The sequence below is a fragment of the Archocentrus centrarchus genome, chromosome 11 (assembly GCF_007364275.1).
Source record: "Archocentrus centrarchus isolate MPI-CPG fArcCen1 chromosome 11, fArcCen1, whole genome shotgun sequence".
Taxonomy (NCBI): Eukaryota; Metazoa; Chordata; class Actinopteri; order Cichliformes; family Cichlidae; genus Archocentrus; species Archocentrus centrarchus.
In genome coordinates, this window is record NC_044356.1 from 16088067 (window position 1) to 16105197 (window position 17131).

The 17131-nt window shown below is 38.8% G+C and overlaps 1 protein-coding gene across 1 annotated transcript in view; it reads left to right on the top strand.

The window, feature by feature from the left end:
• The window catches only part of csmd3b (CUB and Sushi multiple domains 3b), a 381849-nt gene that overhangs the window by 222542 nt on the left and 142176 nt on the right, over positions 1-17131 (top strand). Inside the window, exon 6 of the mRNA XM_030740552.1 lies at positions 5793-5905. Within this exon, the coding sequence (XP_030596412.1) occupies positions 5793-5905 (113 nt within the window). The remainder of the gene's footprint in view (positions 1-5792; positions 5906-17131) is intronic.

A 17131-nucleotide genomic window follows, 5' to 3' on the forward strand; every position in this document is an offset into this window, starting at 1 on the left:
TTTGCTACAAGCCATGTCTTAATCTTCAATTATGCATGTAAGTAGATGGTAAGCACAAACGGTCGTTTTTCATTTTTCACGTACAGTCATGCTAGGGACCTGTGCAGCAGCAGTAAGAAGGTGCTTCCAGCTGTTGTGACTTTTTTTTTTTTCACTGCTGCAAAAAATTGTTTTTCTAGTTATACTTTCATTTCAGTTTGGAGTTGTTAAGGGACTCTTGAGCATTTGATTAAATGTTTTAGTGTCACACACATGGGCTTGCTGTAATTTAATTCTTGTTTTAATATTAAAGCAATGAGAATACACACATAGCACGATGATGTCATAGGAGCAAGAGACTGAAGACACAAGACACAAACAAGACACAAAGAGGAGTGCTGAAGATCTAAAACAAGAGAGCCACATTTTGAAACCTCATTATATGGCTATGATCAGATTTAGTCCATAATATTAAAAATTATTGATAAACAAGTCCTAATTTATACTGGATAACTGCCAAGATAACTATCGTGTCAGTGTCGTGTGTCTCTTACATGAGAAAAAAGAGGTTTTGTTTTTCAAATTTTCCCCATTCTTTCCAAAGCTTAACTAAGTAGTTTTAAACTATATACGCAAACTCAAAAACATAAAAAATAAAATGTTTAAATTACGACGAACATCTAAATATACACCCAAGTCTCCTGAGTATCAGGTATATTACCTGTCACCAACCATACCACTGCTTAACAGTGACTTTATATCTATTTCTAGAAGCTTAAATATATGCGTGAGCTATGCCAGCACAACTACTTAATAAGGTGGTAATGACCTAATAAGAGCATGTCTACATTTCTCATCAGAAATACTAAAACAGGGATACCATGAGTAACTGTTATTTGCACTGGGTCCTAGAGACGTTGATGTGCACAAACCTTAGTAGCTGAGTAGGATGCATTTGTGGTTGCAGAAAAATAAATTAAAGTGTAAGTTATGTGTTACAGCAAGTGTAAAATAGATGCATCTGAGCAAAGTCCAATTACATGTGTGGTTTAAATAATGTACAGGAACAGCAGGAGCAAGTTCTTGCTATAGTGACACCCTTTAGCTGTGGACATATTAAGCACTGCTGTATAAAAGTGCGACTAAATGTAAAGTAAGGTTGTATTCAGGAGAAAAAAAAAAAAGAAAATCCATTCATTCATGCATCCATTTCTTTACCCACTTACCCAATTCAGGATCGCATGGGGGCTGGAGCCTATCCCGGCTGTCATAGGGTACAGGCTGTTTTTAAGTTGCTCCATGTGGGTTTAACCTTTAGTTATTTTTTTTTTTAATCATATAATTTCAGAATGAATCAAGGATGTTTAGATCAGAGCTCTGAAAGGGTCATACCACATGTTGACAATGAAGTCAGAAGTCAAATCATGTGCCTTTCTGATGATTATGACTTTCTGGTGACACATTTATGTAGTACTCTGTTATCTGGAGGGCTGTGACCACTGTTAAACAACCTCCCCAGCTCTGTTACTGTATTGTTTTGTTGGCTTGAATGCAAATCTGATAGTTTGTGTGTGGCTTTACAGACCACTTTTTTTGTGTGTGTTTTTGTGTGTGTGTGACTAATAGCCAACATCACAGAACCCCACTGATCTGGGGCACAAGGTGACCCTCCCTTTGTTCACACACACACACACACACACACACACACACACACACACACACACACACACACACACACACACACACACACACACCTTCTAAAACACCTGCTCAGCATTCTTGTGCTCCACTTTTTACCACTGTTATTAGAGGGTATGGGTGCTGGATAATAGTGCATGCAATATAATGCTCCTATCCATGCCATTGTGTGTGTGTGTGTGTGTGTGTGTGTGTGTGTGTGTGTGTGTGTGTGTGTGTGTGTGTGTGTGTGTGTGTGTGTGTGTGTGTGTGTGTGTGTGTGTGTTGATATTAATGGAGTGCAACGGTTTCTAGAGGGGGACAAGTGAATATGAGAGGACAGTCCACTTCTCTCTCAACACCATTCATATGTGTGTGTACCCATGTCTCAAATGTAACATCCAAGGTGATAGTACTAAAAATATCTAAAATGTAATGGCAGAAAAGCAGCACCTGTTGCTTGACACTACAAGATGAAAGCACCATAAATCAAAGAGTTGGTGTATGCAAAGTGGTTAATTTCCAGCAGAGATTGTATTTGAGGTTTAGATATTTAAAGCCATACAGAGGAAAAGCAGTCACTTCCTCTAATGCAGCCAGTAGTGACCTAACACTTCACTTTCCCAACCACAAGAGCCTTCTTCACCTTCTCAGCCAATTAAGTGGTCTTGTTCTCACCACTTGATGAAAGTGTTGCAAATTGGGTCCTATCTGCTAGTGCTGTGTGCCATCAAAGCCTTAATTCAGCTTGCTAAAATGCAAAAAAGCTAATATTTTTAAAAGTGGTTCATTGAAGTCTGACATTTAGCTAGGTGGTAAATTTGCATTTACTACCCGTCCATTAGATACAATGTATGTAAAAACAAGGAGAGAAAAAAAAAATCACAAATAATTACCATCATTATAGCAAATAATGTGGTGATAATATGGACCAGTACAACACCAAATGCTACCGGCTTCAGTTTCAGAAAGTAGCATAAAGACTGATTTCAGTATTTGAGTTTATGGATTAAAGTACTATGCAAAAGTCTTAAGTTACCCTTATTTTGCTAGGAAAATGGGAAATGATTTGTTGAAATTTGTATATAAATACATGGAAATACAGTATAGGAGGCAGAAACAGAGTTCCATTCTAACAAGCTTGAAAATCAGTATGACCACAATATGACTAATATGACCCCCTTTGTCTTCAACAAAGTCTGAACTCTCTTGGGCAAACTTTCTTGGAATTTCTTTATGTAATCTTCAGGAATAGTTCTCCAGGCTTCTTGAAGGACACTCTAAGCTGCCTTAAGTTCCATTCGCTGTCAAAATGATCCCATGCTGCTTCAGTAATGTTAAGGTCTGGGCTCTGGGGAGGCCAATTCATGATTGCTAGTTCTCCATTGTGTGTTTTTCTATTCAGGTCTGATTTTACTGCATTGGCAGTGTGTTTGGGATCATTGTCATCCTGAAAAATGGAGCCGTTGCCAATCAGATGCTTTCCAGATGGTATCACATGGTGAATCAAAATCTGATGGTACTTTTTTGTGTTCATAATTTCATCAATTTTGACAAGATCCCCAGTACCACTGGCTGAAATGAAAGTCCCAAACCACAACAGAGCCTCCACCATGTTTTACAGATGGCTGTAGATATTCAGTGTTGTATCTCTCTCCTGACCTCGCCCATGCAGACTAATGGCGATGTGATCCAGAAATTTCAAATTTGGATTCATCACTCCATAAGACCTGTTGTCACTGATTTTCAGTTATACCTCAGCCTCTTCTCCCTAATTAACTGTTCACCTGAACAATCTAATGTAGGTCTTTGGTGGATTTTTTCCTATTTATTAAGGACATGACTTTCAGGTATTGATCATCTGCTGTATATAGTTTTCTGGATTTGCCACTTTTGTCCAGTTTTCTCAAATTACTTTTTAAGGACACACTGTACACCAGGGATCCTCAAATCCAGGCCTCAAGGTCCGGTGTCCTGCACCGGTGTCTCTGCTTCAACACACCTGAGTCAAATATAGAAGTCATTAGCAGGACTCTGGAGAACTTGACTGCACACTGAGGAGGTAATTCAGCCATTTGATTCAGGTGTGTTGGATCAGGGACACATCTAAAACCTGCAGGACACCGGACCTCGAGGCCTGGATTTGAGGATCCCTGCTCTACACCATGCCAACATATGCAGAATTTTCAGCTAATGGCTCTTTGGTAATCACCTTGTCGGTGCGACAATATTTTTTTATGCCTGTCAAACTGTGTAATCGTTGCCATTTTTTGTAGATTCAATTAAAGAAATGAGAACAAATTATATATTTTTGTGACAGGCTGCTAGTAATAAAGTGTCTGAAGATACTATTTAAAATGAGATCTTTGTGTACAGTAGACACAACACTGGTTCTTCCCTTGAGTTAGGCACTTTTTCATGCTTTAATGATTCAGAGGTCAGTGTTAATTGGTTTAACAAAAAACATTTCATTGTAAAAGGTCACTTACAAGGACTGGACTGAAAATTGATGAAAAAACTTCCAGCGCCCCCCAAAAACTTTAAAAGACCTTCAGAAAGCCTGGAGAACAGTCGCTTGAGACCATTTTTTCAAATATAAGGAAATCTGGCTTCTTGGAAGCAAAATACAATGAAATAAGGGGTGACTCAAGACTTTTGCACAGTACTCCAATCCTGAGCAGGTGGTTAGTGGATATAAACAGTGAATAAGAAAGCAGTTCCCTACTTAATCAAGACCAAGTAAGGTACCCTCGAGTATGCACCATAATTCCCAGTTACTTCAGTGGCTGCAGAAATAGGCTGGTTGAAATTCTGCAAAGCACTGCATGCGATTCATTCTGTGTCATTACACTCACCACTAACTTTGTTCAAGACAACAACTCCACATACAAGACTTCAATTAATATTTTATGATTTTTAAAAGGCATGTGATCCTATGGAAGTACAGACTCGGTGTAAATGCACAGCCACAAGATCCTTTGTGCTTTAAAACACAAACTCGGATCCTTCAGTTTTTGATTGTTTATTTGCTAAAAATGTTTAGTTTTCCAAAAGGTGTTACAGCCTTCTGAATATGCCAGCAGCTGTGAGTGTGGTATTGGATCAGCTGTGAGTGTGGAGCAGTGTTTATTCGGAGATCAGAGCTCCATCCTCTCAGCTGAGATTTTGTATTTTGGAACTGACTGACCATCCAGCTTCCATTCACTGTAATCGAAGTTGGAGGCTGCGTGTGTTTTCTGTTCCCTAATTCTTAGGGAAGCTAACAACATAATATTTGCAGTGAAATGTTGCGTAGTCTGATGTTTAACTGCTCAAACTATAACCTAAAACTACCGAACAGCTTAAAAGCTATATTCTTCAGGCAATCTTTCTTTGACAACATGAGACGTTGTGAAGCTTTAACATATTCCAATGATTCGCACAAGTTTGTTGTGTTTCAGCTCAGTGAGAACCAGTATAACATTATACGCATGAGTTTACAGGACCAAAGGAAATTCACAGTCATCTCTGTATCTCAGCTGTACTGTTTCCAGGTTTTAGAATATCTGCTCTTTAATAGGGGACTTTAGCCAATCACATGAGTGAGCCTTTCAGATGAGTGAGTATAAAGACCAATGAGTCCAGTGTCAAGTTAAAAATCAGATCTGCATAAGCTGCGTCTGGAGAGCTAGCTCTTTGCTGCAGGATGAGGATTAGGAGCAGGTCCGTGTTTTCAAATCTTCCCCAACAGTGGAATAGACTTAGCAAATATTAGGTTTCATACCCGACAGCTGTAGCCAAACATTTGTTCTTTTTGAGAGCCTAACACTGGCATTACAGTTTTACTGCAGTAAAATATAGGGGCCAGAAAGCTAAAGCAGGTGAAGCATGGTGTTTAACCTGTGGCAGGTGTGGCTCAGGTAATAGAGTGGGTTTTCCACAGACTGCATGCTTGGAAGTTTGATCCTAGTCTACTCTGGTCCTGTCCTTGTATTGTGCATGCACTACTAAGCGTGTGTCTGTGCGTCTTTCTTAAAACAAACAAAAAAAAAAAGGTGAAGGAAGGGTAAAGGCTAAGGGTTTCTAAATATGTCTGTGTATATGTAAGGATACATGTTTTATTTCATTAAATGTGTTCTTTCTATCTTTCTTTTTAGGTTATCGGGCACTAATGTCCCTTCTCCCATCGTCAGCAACAAGAACTGGCTTCGGCTTCATTTTGTGACTGATGGCAACCACCGGTACCGAGGATTCAGTGCACATTATCAAGGTAGGATGGGTAAAATCTGATTATCTTCACTGAGGATCATTTAAATGCACGCTTGCACGCACACACGCACCCACATGCAGATACAGTATAAGTATAGTGTGCTCATTTATCATAAACCGAATGGGATGTACAGTACATGCATAGCTCTCCCTCTAATGACAGCTTTCTTCAAGGTCCTGATTTTGCCTCTTTTGCCTTTTTTTTTTTTTTTGTGGGGGGGGGCAATTTTGTGTTTGTGTTTCCGTCTCTGACAGTTGGTCCCCATCATCCATCTCTCAGCCTCCCTCTAATTACGCTTGTTGACTCCAAACATCTTGCCTTTTCTCTCTTACATTTTCTCTCTGTCTCAATCTTACTGCATCTCTCGCTCTCTTTCCTTTCCAGCTCACTCTTCTATTTTTTTTTCTCTTGGGTAACTGTTTATAAGTGCACAGTTAGATTTCTTTGACACAAACCCTAACTGGTGGAAAACATTTGGAAATTCATTTGGCAGCGTCCATGTCGCCCAACAGTGATAATGAGAGCTGAATGTGTGGAACAACTGCACACAGATTGGAACAGATAGTGTTTTTGTTTGTTTTGTTTAAACTTGCTTTCTTTACTTTCCAGTTTTTTTTTTGTAGTATTGGATTACCTCTACTACTTTCACAAGAAAAAAAAAAAGGACAGTGTTTTGTAAATTGCTGGATTCATGGTGAATAGAGTCAATTTGGCATCAAAACATAAGCAGAATTTGGGTTTTCTTTCTAGGCCAGAGGTATGTTGTGTGCATGTAGAAGTAGAAAACAATGTTGTTGTATGGGCTGGTATTAATTTAATCATAATCTATTCTAGTCATAATATTTAATAACATGTTTAATGTGCAAAATTTGACTAGTGCAAGCTAATGGCATGGTAGCATTTCAGTTTGGATCTATCCATGCGTCATTGCCCTGGTCTGAGTGGGCAGCCAGCACACGCATAAATCTCAGTCATGCTTGACACCAAAATTTCACTGTGCCACTGGATTATTACTGACACATTCCCTACTGTGCCTCACGTCTTTCTTCAGCACAAGCTGAGAACAAATCCTCAAAATACCAAGCACGCTCGGGCAAGAAAGAGAAGGTGTGCACCTCTCCAAAATGCCAGCTCTCAGGAGTACAGGAGTAGTGTCTGCTCCATGTGCTGCTCTGAAAACTGGGCCCTGTTTGTCGAGTTTCTTTGTCAAGGTAAAACAGTGTTTACGCTCATGTCGAGAGAATGCACAAAAAAAAAATCTGCATGTGTCTGAAATGACACACTCGTACGCACCCAGTGACGCAATGTGAATGTGTTTCACAGAACCTCTTTGTATCTGCCTCACTCCCCTCCCACCATTTTTCCACAGTGAATTTTTCAGGCACACTGGTAAACACAGCGATTTCTCTGAATAGCAGTCCTGGTGACCTTCTGAATGCTTTTGAACTGGTATTTGTTTTTCTTTAGGTACTTTAGAGTTCTGGTCTCCCTGTGCACGCTGAAGTTTGGAGAAAATTTGCGTTGTGTGTCGGCAGCATGGTGGTGTGGTGTTAGCTCTGTTACCTCACAGCAAGAAGGTCCACAGTGTGAATTCACAATCTGGGCGGAGTCTGTGGAGTTTGCATGTTTGCCATGTGTCTGAGTGGGTTCTCTGGGTACTCTGGCTTCCTTCCACAGTTCAAAAACATGCAGTTAGTGAGGTTTGGTTAATTGCTCATTCTACATTGCCTAAAGGTGTGAATGGTTGTCTGCCTCTCTGTGTTAACCCTGTGACAGACAGTTGACCTGTCCGGGGTGTACCCTCCCTTTTGCCCTGTGGCAGCTGGGATAGGCTGCAGCCCCACTGCAACCGTGAATTGGATAAGCTGAAGAAGATGGATGGATGGATGGATGGATGTGTTGAATATGTCAAGGCTTCAACTCAAAGCATGATTAACACCAAGCAGATCGATACATATTTGTGAATACAGGTGGCTGCTGAATGGATTTTACATTGAGAATTAATGAAGGATCATAATTCATTTCAGCTATTAATGTCAACTGATAATTATTTGTGTATGATTTTGTATGAACTGTGGGTCATCCTGGATCTGAATCATATCCAGGAACATTATTGAATGTTGGACATGTCTCCCCTGTCAACAATATGAATACGGTAATATACTGTACCAAAAACTAGTAGAAGTAAAATTATGGTGAATGTAAATAAACATTAAAATTCAACTGGAAATTATTAAAGTGAAAATATAGCATATAACAAGTTATAGAAAAGAGAATTTAAAATTTTAGGTTCAAGTGATTATCACCCCATTCTTCTTTTTAAAACCTGTTCATCCTCCCTTTCTTGTCATATGTTTCTTCTCCAGTCTCCTCTTTTCCTTTTTCTTATCCATCGGCTTTCTTTCTATACTACTTGATTGACTGATTGACAACCTGACCACTCCACTTGACATTTGCCTTTAATTGGTTTAATTGATCCTAATTAGTTGAAAAGGTTAATCAACATGTTAATGAGGGGTGTCAGTGTGATAAGTAAGTTGATTAATTAGTGGACTTTTTTTAACAAGATTATGATTGATTGGCTACTCTCTGTCAACTGCCAGTCATATCCATTACTTGGTTGCTTCAAAGTTATTAGCAGAAGGACGGGCTGGGTGGCTGAAAATGGTAAGTCACCTAAAATCCCACAACGTTCCCAGAATTCTGCCAGATTAACGTCAGAGAATATCAACATGAGACACTGCATGAGGTGGCTTGAAATATAGCACTAGTACTTTTCCATATTGCAATAAATTATAACACACTTGATGAAAAAATGTATTGGTATTATCTACTGTGCATGTTAAGATTGCTTCATTATACTACAGGAAATGAGGACGGGCCAATCTTCAGAATGCAACACTGTTAAAGGCGTGATTGGCAATGCTAAAATATTGATCTTCAGTTAGATTAAAATCTTGTGGAAGCACGTGCAAAATATTTATGCACATCACTGGAAGAACTGATTTTAGAAGATGATTTCATTTAGCATTTTATTCTGTTTTGCTTCTTGTATATATTTTTGTGAGTTTTCTTTATTGTTAGATTTACTCGTGGGGTCATTATTGCTCATTATTGGTTAGACACATATTTTTATGCTATTCCATTTTTCTTACTTAACTCTACAGGACTTCCCAAATGATATGTTTTTCATTGTCTACAAAAATCTGCTTTTCTCCAGGAGAATTCATTATCAGGGTTAGTTTAGTACAGTTGCAAACACAGTATGAAAGCCGTTCAACATTACACTAAATGACTTAATCAACAATTATGCTTTTGCTTCATTTTGTTCAGTTTACAAGACACTGTTATGAGACCTCAGAGGTCCGTGTTTGGCACTAGGTGCTGCCAGCCAGTTGGACAGAATGTTTGTGTGTCTGTAAGGTCAGACACTTAACTCATCAAAGCCCTCTCCCTCTGCCGTGGTCCAAATTATGAGGTTCTGAATTAATAATAATCTCCTAATGATTTATATTCAACTTTGCAGAAAACGGGCAGTAGGGTTATTGAGGCAGCAAAAAACAAAGAAGAAGAAGAGAGGAAGTGAGAGAAAGAGGGTGGTATAACAGTGAGGAAGTCCAGAGATGTTATTAAAAGAAATTGTGAGGCAGAAAAGAGACAGAGGAAATTGGGGTTTAAGGACAAAAGTCTGGTATTACATTATGGCTAAATATCAAATATGTACAAATATAAAAATTAATGTTATGATACCATAACTGGCTATAGCAGACCACTTCAGAGGCAGAAAGTATGTACAAGATCACCTGTGCTTGATGGTGTGTGTATGTGTGGATGGTTTTGTTCATGGTTCTTGGATATTAGAAGAGCCCATTCATAAATTAGTGTATTTAGATAGACAAAGCCTGCAGCTCCAATGCATGGCTTAACCAAATGCACCAAGTTAATTGCCCATTTAAATGCTTAATTGATGCTTCAGAATGATTCACAGTGGCAAGGTTTTGAAACATGCCATAGGCTTTATGTTGATAGACCTAAATTAAAGGAATGAACCATTTCAATTCACATATCTCTCCGTAGAGCAGAGTGTTCTTTTAAAGGGAAAAATCACTCCTATTAACATAATTTACATTTTAGTCACAGGCAGCCCTTTGAAAGTTTACAGAAATTATTTAAAAACCTAATATAGTGTTTTTTTTATTTTATTTTTTTATTATAGTTAGTATTTATACATTTACACAAGAACTCCAAACAAAGTGGGAAAACTGATTTGGGCTACCATCTGCAACTGTCTTTGTCATATAGCACAAAACAGGAAATAGTCTGGTTCAGATGCATTCTCACCAAAGGAAGTACTTTAGGGTTTGGGCCTTGGTAATGCATGCAGGAGGTGACATCCACCTGCCAGCTGTGAGTTCATCTGTTTCAGATGTTGACAGTTCCTGACAGGTGACAGTAGCTGTTAACAGTTTGTTCGGTGCTGTATAAATAAAAATTAATTGAATTGAACTGAACTGAATTGAATCTGGCCTTTTTACACAATCAGAAAGTACTTTGACCTTGTGCTAAGGAGCTTGCAGTTTAAGGACCATCCAACCCAGCTGAGTCAAAATTTCTGTTCTCTCATACAGCTCCACTAAGTATGGTCAAGAAGAGTTCATGGCTGCATGCGCCTGTGTGAAAACAGCTTATGTCATAGTTAATCTCCGTACTCCTTACCGTCTCCTTCACAGCTAAATACAAGCACAGCCATCAAGTATCCATTAGCATGTTTAATTGAAGCTCAGTAATTATTCAGCTGTGACAGCATCCCTGGGCAAAAGTAAATGCTATTCACCTCAGGACCAAAATACATTTAGAGATTTAGCCCCCCTAAAAGTTATTTGTGATTTTGGTGTGTGTTTTGAAACATGTTATATACTCCAAATGTAGTATTTCTTTAGAAGACAAAATCAAAATTGATGTACTTTCTCACTGTGGGAGCTACTCTAAGTGCATTCAAGTGCAACGTATCATCTTGGGACTCAAGCTATGCGAATGACTTACTCTGGGTTGGCACTAAAATGCCCAACTTGTATACTTTTTGTATACTTTTTCCTCGAGTCGAGTTACTGTTGAGTGACTGCAGTGTCTCAGCCTCCCACCCCCCACCCCCCAACAATATAGCATATAACAACAACAGCAACTGGCAAAGATGAGCATTCACATCCCAGAACTGCTTGCCCAATTCAGGTTCGCACGGGTGCTGGAGCCTATTCCCGAACCCCAGATTTTCTTGCTGGTGCAGTGCTAACCACTCAGATAGGACATAATAAATAACAGCAACAACTTCTTTTCTTCTTGGAAAATAACGACTACTGCTGAGAGGGTGGGAAAACAAGTTTTCATGAATGGCTAAGTGAAAAAGTTTTCTGAAACCCAGCTGTTACACGGTTGGTGATGGTGACTGTGGATGAACAACCCATCTTCTAGATGTGACTGAGTGCATAACAGTATGCCCCCCCCCCCCAAGAAATATACCTGGGGCTAAAGCTGAAAATAGGAAGTTCAAAGTCATCTTCCCTGTTAAATAAAAAAGGAACATGAGCAGCTCTCCTCCCTCAAAGCTATAAACCAGCGGCTCAGGTTGTCAATTAAACCTTGAGTTGTCAGTGGCCACAGAAAAATTGCAATAACAAAACAACATTACAGGAACTTTAACCTTAGGTTAACTTTTATAATTTTCAGGGTCATGTGTCTTGGGGAAAAATATTCGCATTATAACGAGGTAAAAAGATGGGGACAGTTTGTGAGCCAGATGCCACACATGATTTCAGTCAGCCAGTGAGTCACATTTCTACTCAGCAACGCAGCCAAGGCACAGTCAGTCAGCCACAAGTAAATACATTAAATACAAAAATATGAAGCTTGTAATAACTACTTACCTAAGGACAGTGGGTAGCCCTCTGTTCTCAACCATTTATAGACATAAAGTATTAGGTTTAATAAGCTCTATATTTTAAAAACAACAATAATGGCAATGCTGTCCTTTAATTTTAACATCTACATTTATCAACATGTGAGGATGTTGACGAGTACACCTCATAATAGCTTGACACATAGTGGCTTATTTCAATAACCAACTGTGGCAAAAATGTAATCAGGTGATTCAGAGGTCACTGGCCATCTTTTATGCTAATTTGGTATGAGTTGGGCTCATGCCGTTTTGTTAAGGGACAAAGCCTCATAGCCCTACAATTAATGTGCTACAATAGCACACACTTACTTGTTCAGGTTAAAAAAAATTGCACATTGGACTCATTGCACTGAGCCAAGTACTCTGCATATCATGTTCATATTTACACTTTGCACATCTCCCCTCTCCCCATCAACCTCTACATACTTCTTAATTTTCTTTTAATAACTTATAAATAGTTTAATATACATTCCTATTTGTATATATTTGTATACCACCTCACCATGATGTAGTTGGAAGATTTTTGTTTGTTTGCTTTTAGTTTGTTTCTTTTTGTTTGCTTTTATTTTTATTATCATTTATTTATTTTTCTACAGTAAAATGTAAAATAGACACTGTAATGATTTCGTGCCAGTTCAGTCACTGAAAGGCTAAGCTAGGGGACTGCACAGTTGGCTCACTCCTAGAAAAACAAACGATCCAGCTTCCAGGTACAGCTGCATTTGATCATTTATTTACATGCTTCAATAATCCATTCAAACGATTGCCTCGGAGTAGCTCACTACTCCAAGGCAATCTATACAAGGCAAGGCAGTTGACATGCAAGAAAAGGAAAGCAGACAGCAAAAAAATACACGCTCCCTACACGCCCCCTCTCCATCCTGTCACACTGGTGAACAGGTGAATGTACATCTTTGTTTCTTTTGTCTTCATTCAGTGAGAACTGAAATTGTCATTGAAGCACCTTCTATGTGACAAGTGTGACACGTGCAGAAGAAATGAAGGAAAGTAAGCTAACTGTAGTCATTAGCTTTTCAACTGAAGCAGCTCTGTTCAGTTAGTCTTTTTTCAGCAAATTTACTCTCATGCAACATTTTATGACTTTCTAATTTCATCTTAATCAATTCCAACAGCAAAAACTTATAAAACTTACAATATCCTAACAGCCATTCAGTTAGCCAGATAGCCTTTTTTTTTTTTTGCTGGATCCCATTGAAGCAAATTGAACTGTATATTATTACACTTTAGAAACTAGCTAGATTCCTGCAGAGTAATTGTCATTCACAAAGTTATCCATATCCAGTCAATCAGATTTTTAATACTATCGGCGGTCAGCCAATCGCAGGCCAGTCAGTGAGCCATCTAGTGAATTGAATGGTTGCCAGGGGTTCCATTTACTGTACAAATTTTAGTCTGAACATTGAGAACTAATGGCTGGCTCTTATTAATGAGCATTAACATTACAGAAAGCGAAGGTGGAGAGATCCTGACCATGCTACAAAGTGAGGATCTAACAGTGAACCTGAAAACACGATGATTAAAAGCATTAAATGATCTTTACCTACACTAGAACCGGCCATTTTAAAATATCTTAAACATACAAGAAAATTTGATCAGCGTTTCAAGCAAAATGGGCAGGTACATACAGAGAATAGAGTGAAAGTTAAATATTAGTGAAAAGCTCTGATTCACGAGGAAGGTCATCTGAGAATCATATTATTTCTAAATGTGATGCACATATATGAGTTTTTCCTACTATTTGGCTTGACACGTATCTGCCCCAGTTCTGAAATTGACTACCCCCCCCCCCCCCCCCCCCCCCCCCCTCTTTTCATCATTTCACAGCATACTTTCTGTTTTCCCAGAATAAAACTGAAAATGAGTCCAGAGGCATCACACTGTTATTTGGTGCATTTTCAAATTTTTGGAATGGCAGATTCCAAAAAACTGGCTTCCCAAACACTTGTGCCAAAATATAGCTAGGTGTACTTATTCTCTTTGTTCCTCGAGATACTCATTTAGTAATGGGACTAATTAAAAAAGCTAACCAAGACTTGGTTTGTTAGACGCACAGTTAACCCAAACCAGGATGCCACAGTAAAGCCTGTAGAAGGTTAATTTTTTAGAAGGCCTAGTCAGATCTGAACTTGTGTTGCTTTCAGTAACAGTAACACACCTATATTTATGGAAAGACATAAGAGACTACCCAGCTTTGTAGTCTGCAGGATTTGTTGTACCTAAGGTTTTGGGAATGAGCCAGTTTAGTTTGTTTAAACTATGAGGTAACTAATCCATAAAGATGAATCCTCAAGACATAATGGAGGGAGAGGTTTGCGTGACTGCTCTCTTTGACCTTCACCGGTCATGCTGTTTGAATTCTAGGTAGCACCTCTAAATCAATAGGCTGATTCTGCATCCAAAATTTTAATGTTTAGAAAGCATTTTTAGCTCCCGCATCAGCATAATGAAAATGTCACACAAACTTCTAATTTCTGCATTTTATTGGGATTTTAACTTCAAACCCAATGTGTGACAGTTTTTAGCACAGAAAATAAGGGGAAGGCAATCAGTTTTAGCAGACTCCCTCTTGAATGAAAATGTAAATGTAACTCAATTCAATTCCAAGTCTGAGGAATCTCTGCAAAGGCCTCACCTACCGTAGTCATTCATTTGGTTGCTTGCGATTAGCCTGTTTGCCCCCTATTGGCCTGTCAATGTGAATGAGGAATACTGAGCTCCCCTACCTCCTCTTGTATGCATTGTGTTTTAGAGAGATTGCGTCTGTTTACGTGCTCATAAACAGTGCCATAATTCCAATCTGCTATGGCTGGACACGTACTTGATTGGCTGTTTGCATACTGGAAATGCTTCATTTTGTTGTTAAAACATAAGATATGTGCTATGTGGAATTCTCCAGCATTTTCCCTCTGTTATTTAATGTTGTTCTTTCAGTCTTTGTGGCCCTGTGTTCAGTTTTTTTATACTAAAGCCATCCCAGTGCAATGGGAAAGTAAGGCCCCGAGCATAGTTGAAGTTTAACAAATACTGAAGAGTTACATTAATTAAGTATTCTGTTGACATTCTTCCCTGCATGGTTCTCTGCTTTAATGCCTAACCTTACACCCTCAACACCTGGCCGAGAATTTGTGTGTCGCTGTGTGTGCGTGTGTGTGTTTGTGTCGGTGGGTGGGTGCATGTGTGTGTGTGTGCGCAGAAATTTTTGTCAGTGCTATTGTTCTCTGCTCTCTATACGATTCTTTACGGTTTACCAGTGTGCGTTCCCGTTTGCCCAACTTAAGCTGACTGATCTATCTGTTGTATGCTGATGTCTCGTGCAGTTTGTGTCTGGTTGGATTCAAGCATATGTTTGTGTGCATGCCTGTTCGCCAGTTGTCTATGCATGTGTCAGGTACGAACAATCTGTTTCCTTCCCTGCGGCACAGCCCACCAATCACATCCCTCCATCATCTCTCTTCATTACGTATTCATGAGTTTCTGTGTCTGCGGGGCTGTGATTGGCTCTTAATGAACAACTGACGGCGTTATCAGTCAGCTAGTGCTATGACAACAAAATAAGTCAATCAGTACAAAAGAAACTCCAGTCAACCCATGGTACAGAAACATTAGTCACCTCTAGCAGTTAGACAGTATGCCCCTCAGGGAGGTTGACATATTTGATATTGTTGACTGCATGGTACCTTTGATATGACTCTTGCAGCGTCTCAAACCCGCTCATGATCAAGTGCGCACATCTTGAAATTCTAAGTGCTCTGCATAATTACAGCCAAGGAAGAGGAGAGCATTTAGCACATGTAGAGCATACAATTTAGTTTTTGTGTAAATAAATCCCCAAATCCTTTTTCTTGTCAGCCTTAGCTTAAGAACCATTAGTCAAACCGAGTACAGAGACACTGCTGGCCTCAGGGGGATCATATGAGCTCATAAATCTATGAACTACCCCTTAATCATCTTTTATATTATTGTGGGAGCTTGCATTTTACCAGTGCTGGCTTTCATTATTGAGTTGGTGTTCTGCTGTTCCTATATCAAAAGGGCTGTTAGCACTGGGATCATTACTGTAAGGCTAGCTGGGAATGTACTTTGTTGAATTAATGCGAGTTGTTTGCACAGACACACTCTGGTGTTGTTCAAGTATTGCTCATCGGTGGTTACAAAAATACCAGCTGTAATCAAGAGAATTTTACAGTAATGACAATAATTCTTATCTTCTAATTACACTCCCTAATTGCATATATTCAAATTATTATTAACTAGATGTAGAAAAAAAAAATATATTAAGCATTACCTACCAAGTCAATATTTCTATTAAATCCTCTTGTCTACCTAATGCAGGTGAACAGTTGGGCCATCTGTACTGAACATGTTACATGTAGTTTATATAAAATATCAACAGAAAGCTTGGTTAAACAAAGCCTTGTTGCCACAGACTGCCTACCCAGTCTTTTAATTTATTAGTCATTTGTAGATGTCAGCTCCATTAAGTATTATCGTGTATTTGGTTTTAGTGAATTCTATTTAAAATTCCTTATGCCAACCTCACGTTAACCATGGGGGTCTTTTGAGTGAAAAATATAACACAGATACATCTATGCTGTAAATCCTTCTATGATATTTTTTTTTAGCTCTCACTCTAGACAACAAGAAATATTTGCTTTCCCGTGTGGGTACATTAAAATACCTGAGATGGGCATCTAGTCAAAAAGCTGGTAAATTCAATCAAAGTGCATGATCTGTTTGAATCATCGGCACAGAGGCTGCCTCTCCGCTCCACACTACCAGTTTAAAGAAATATGAAATCCAGACAGTATTTTAGGTAAAAGGTTAGCAATATTTAAAAAAAAAAAAAACAACATACTAAGTCATTGATCTGGCAGCAGGCTAGCTGTAGCTTTTGGTATTTAATTTTAGTGTGCTGGAGGAATAAGAAAAAAGATTTTAACTTGGATCTGATAAGCACCAGGGCCTACATCACACTCCAGGAGGTGCTTTTGCTATAATGTTGTTGTTGTTGTTGTTGCTTCAGTGTCTGATTCATGACTGTGAAACGTAAGCTGGGCTCCTGGTTGTGCTTTTGCTAGTTGAATATAGTTTTCTTAATATGAAATACTTTACTCCGTAAATATGGTTTATATAAATGCATCTGCCCTTCCATCTGTTGTTTGCAGTAGAGCTGCTGCTTTTAGGCTAGAATATTAACATGGGCGTATTTAACTTTGATACATAGTCATACAGGACAGGTTTTATGATGCATA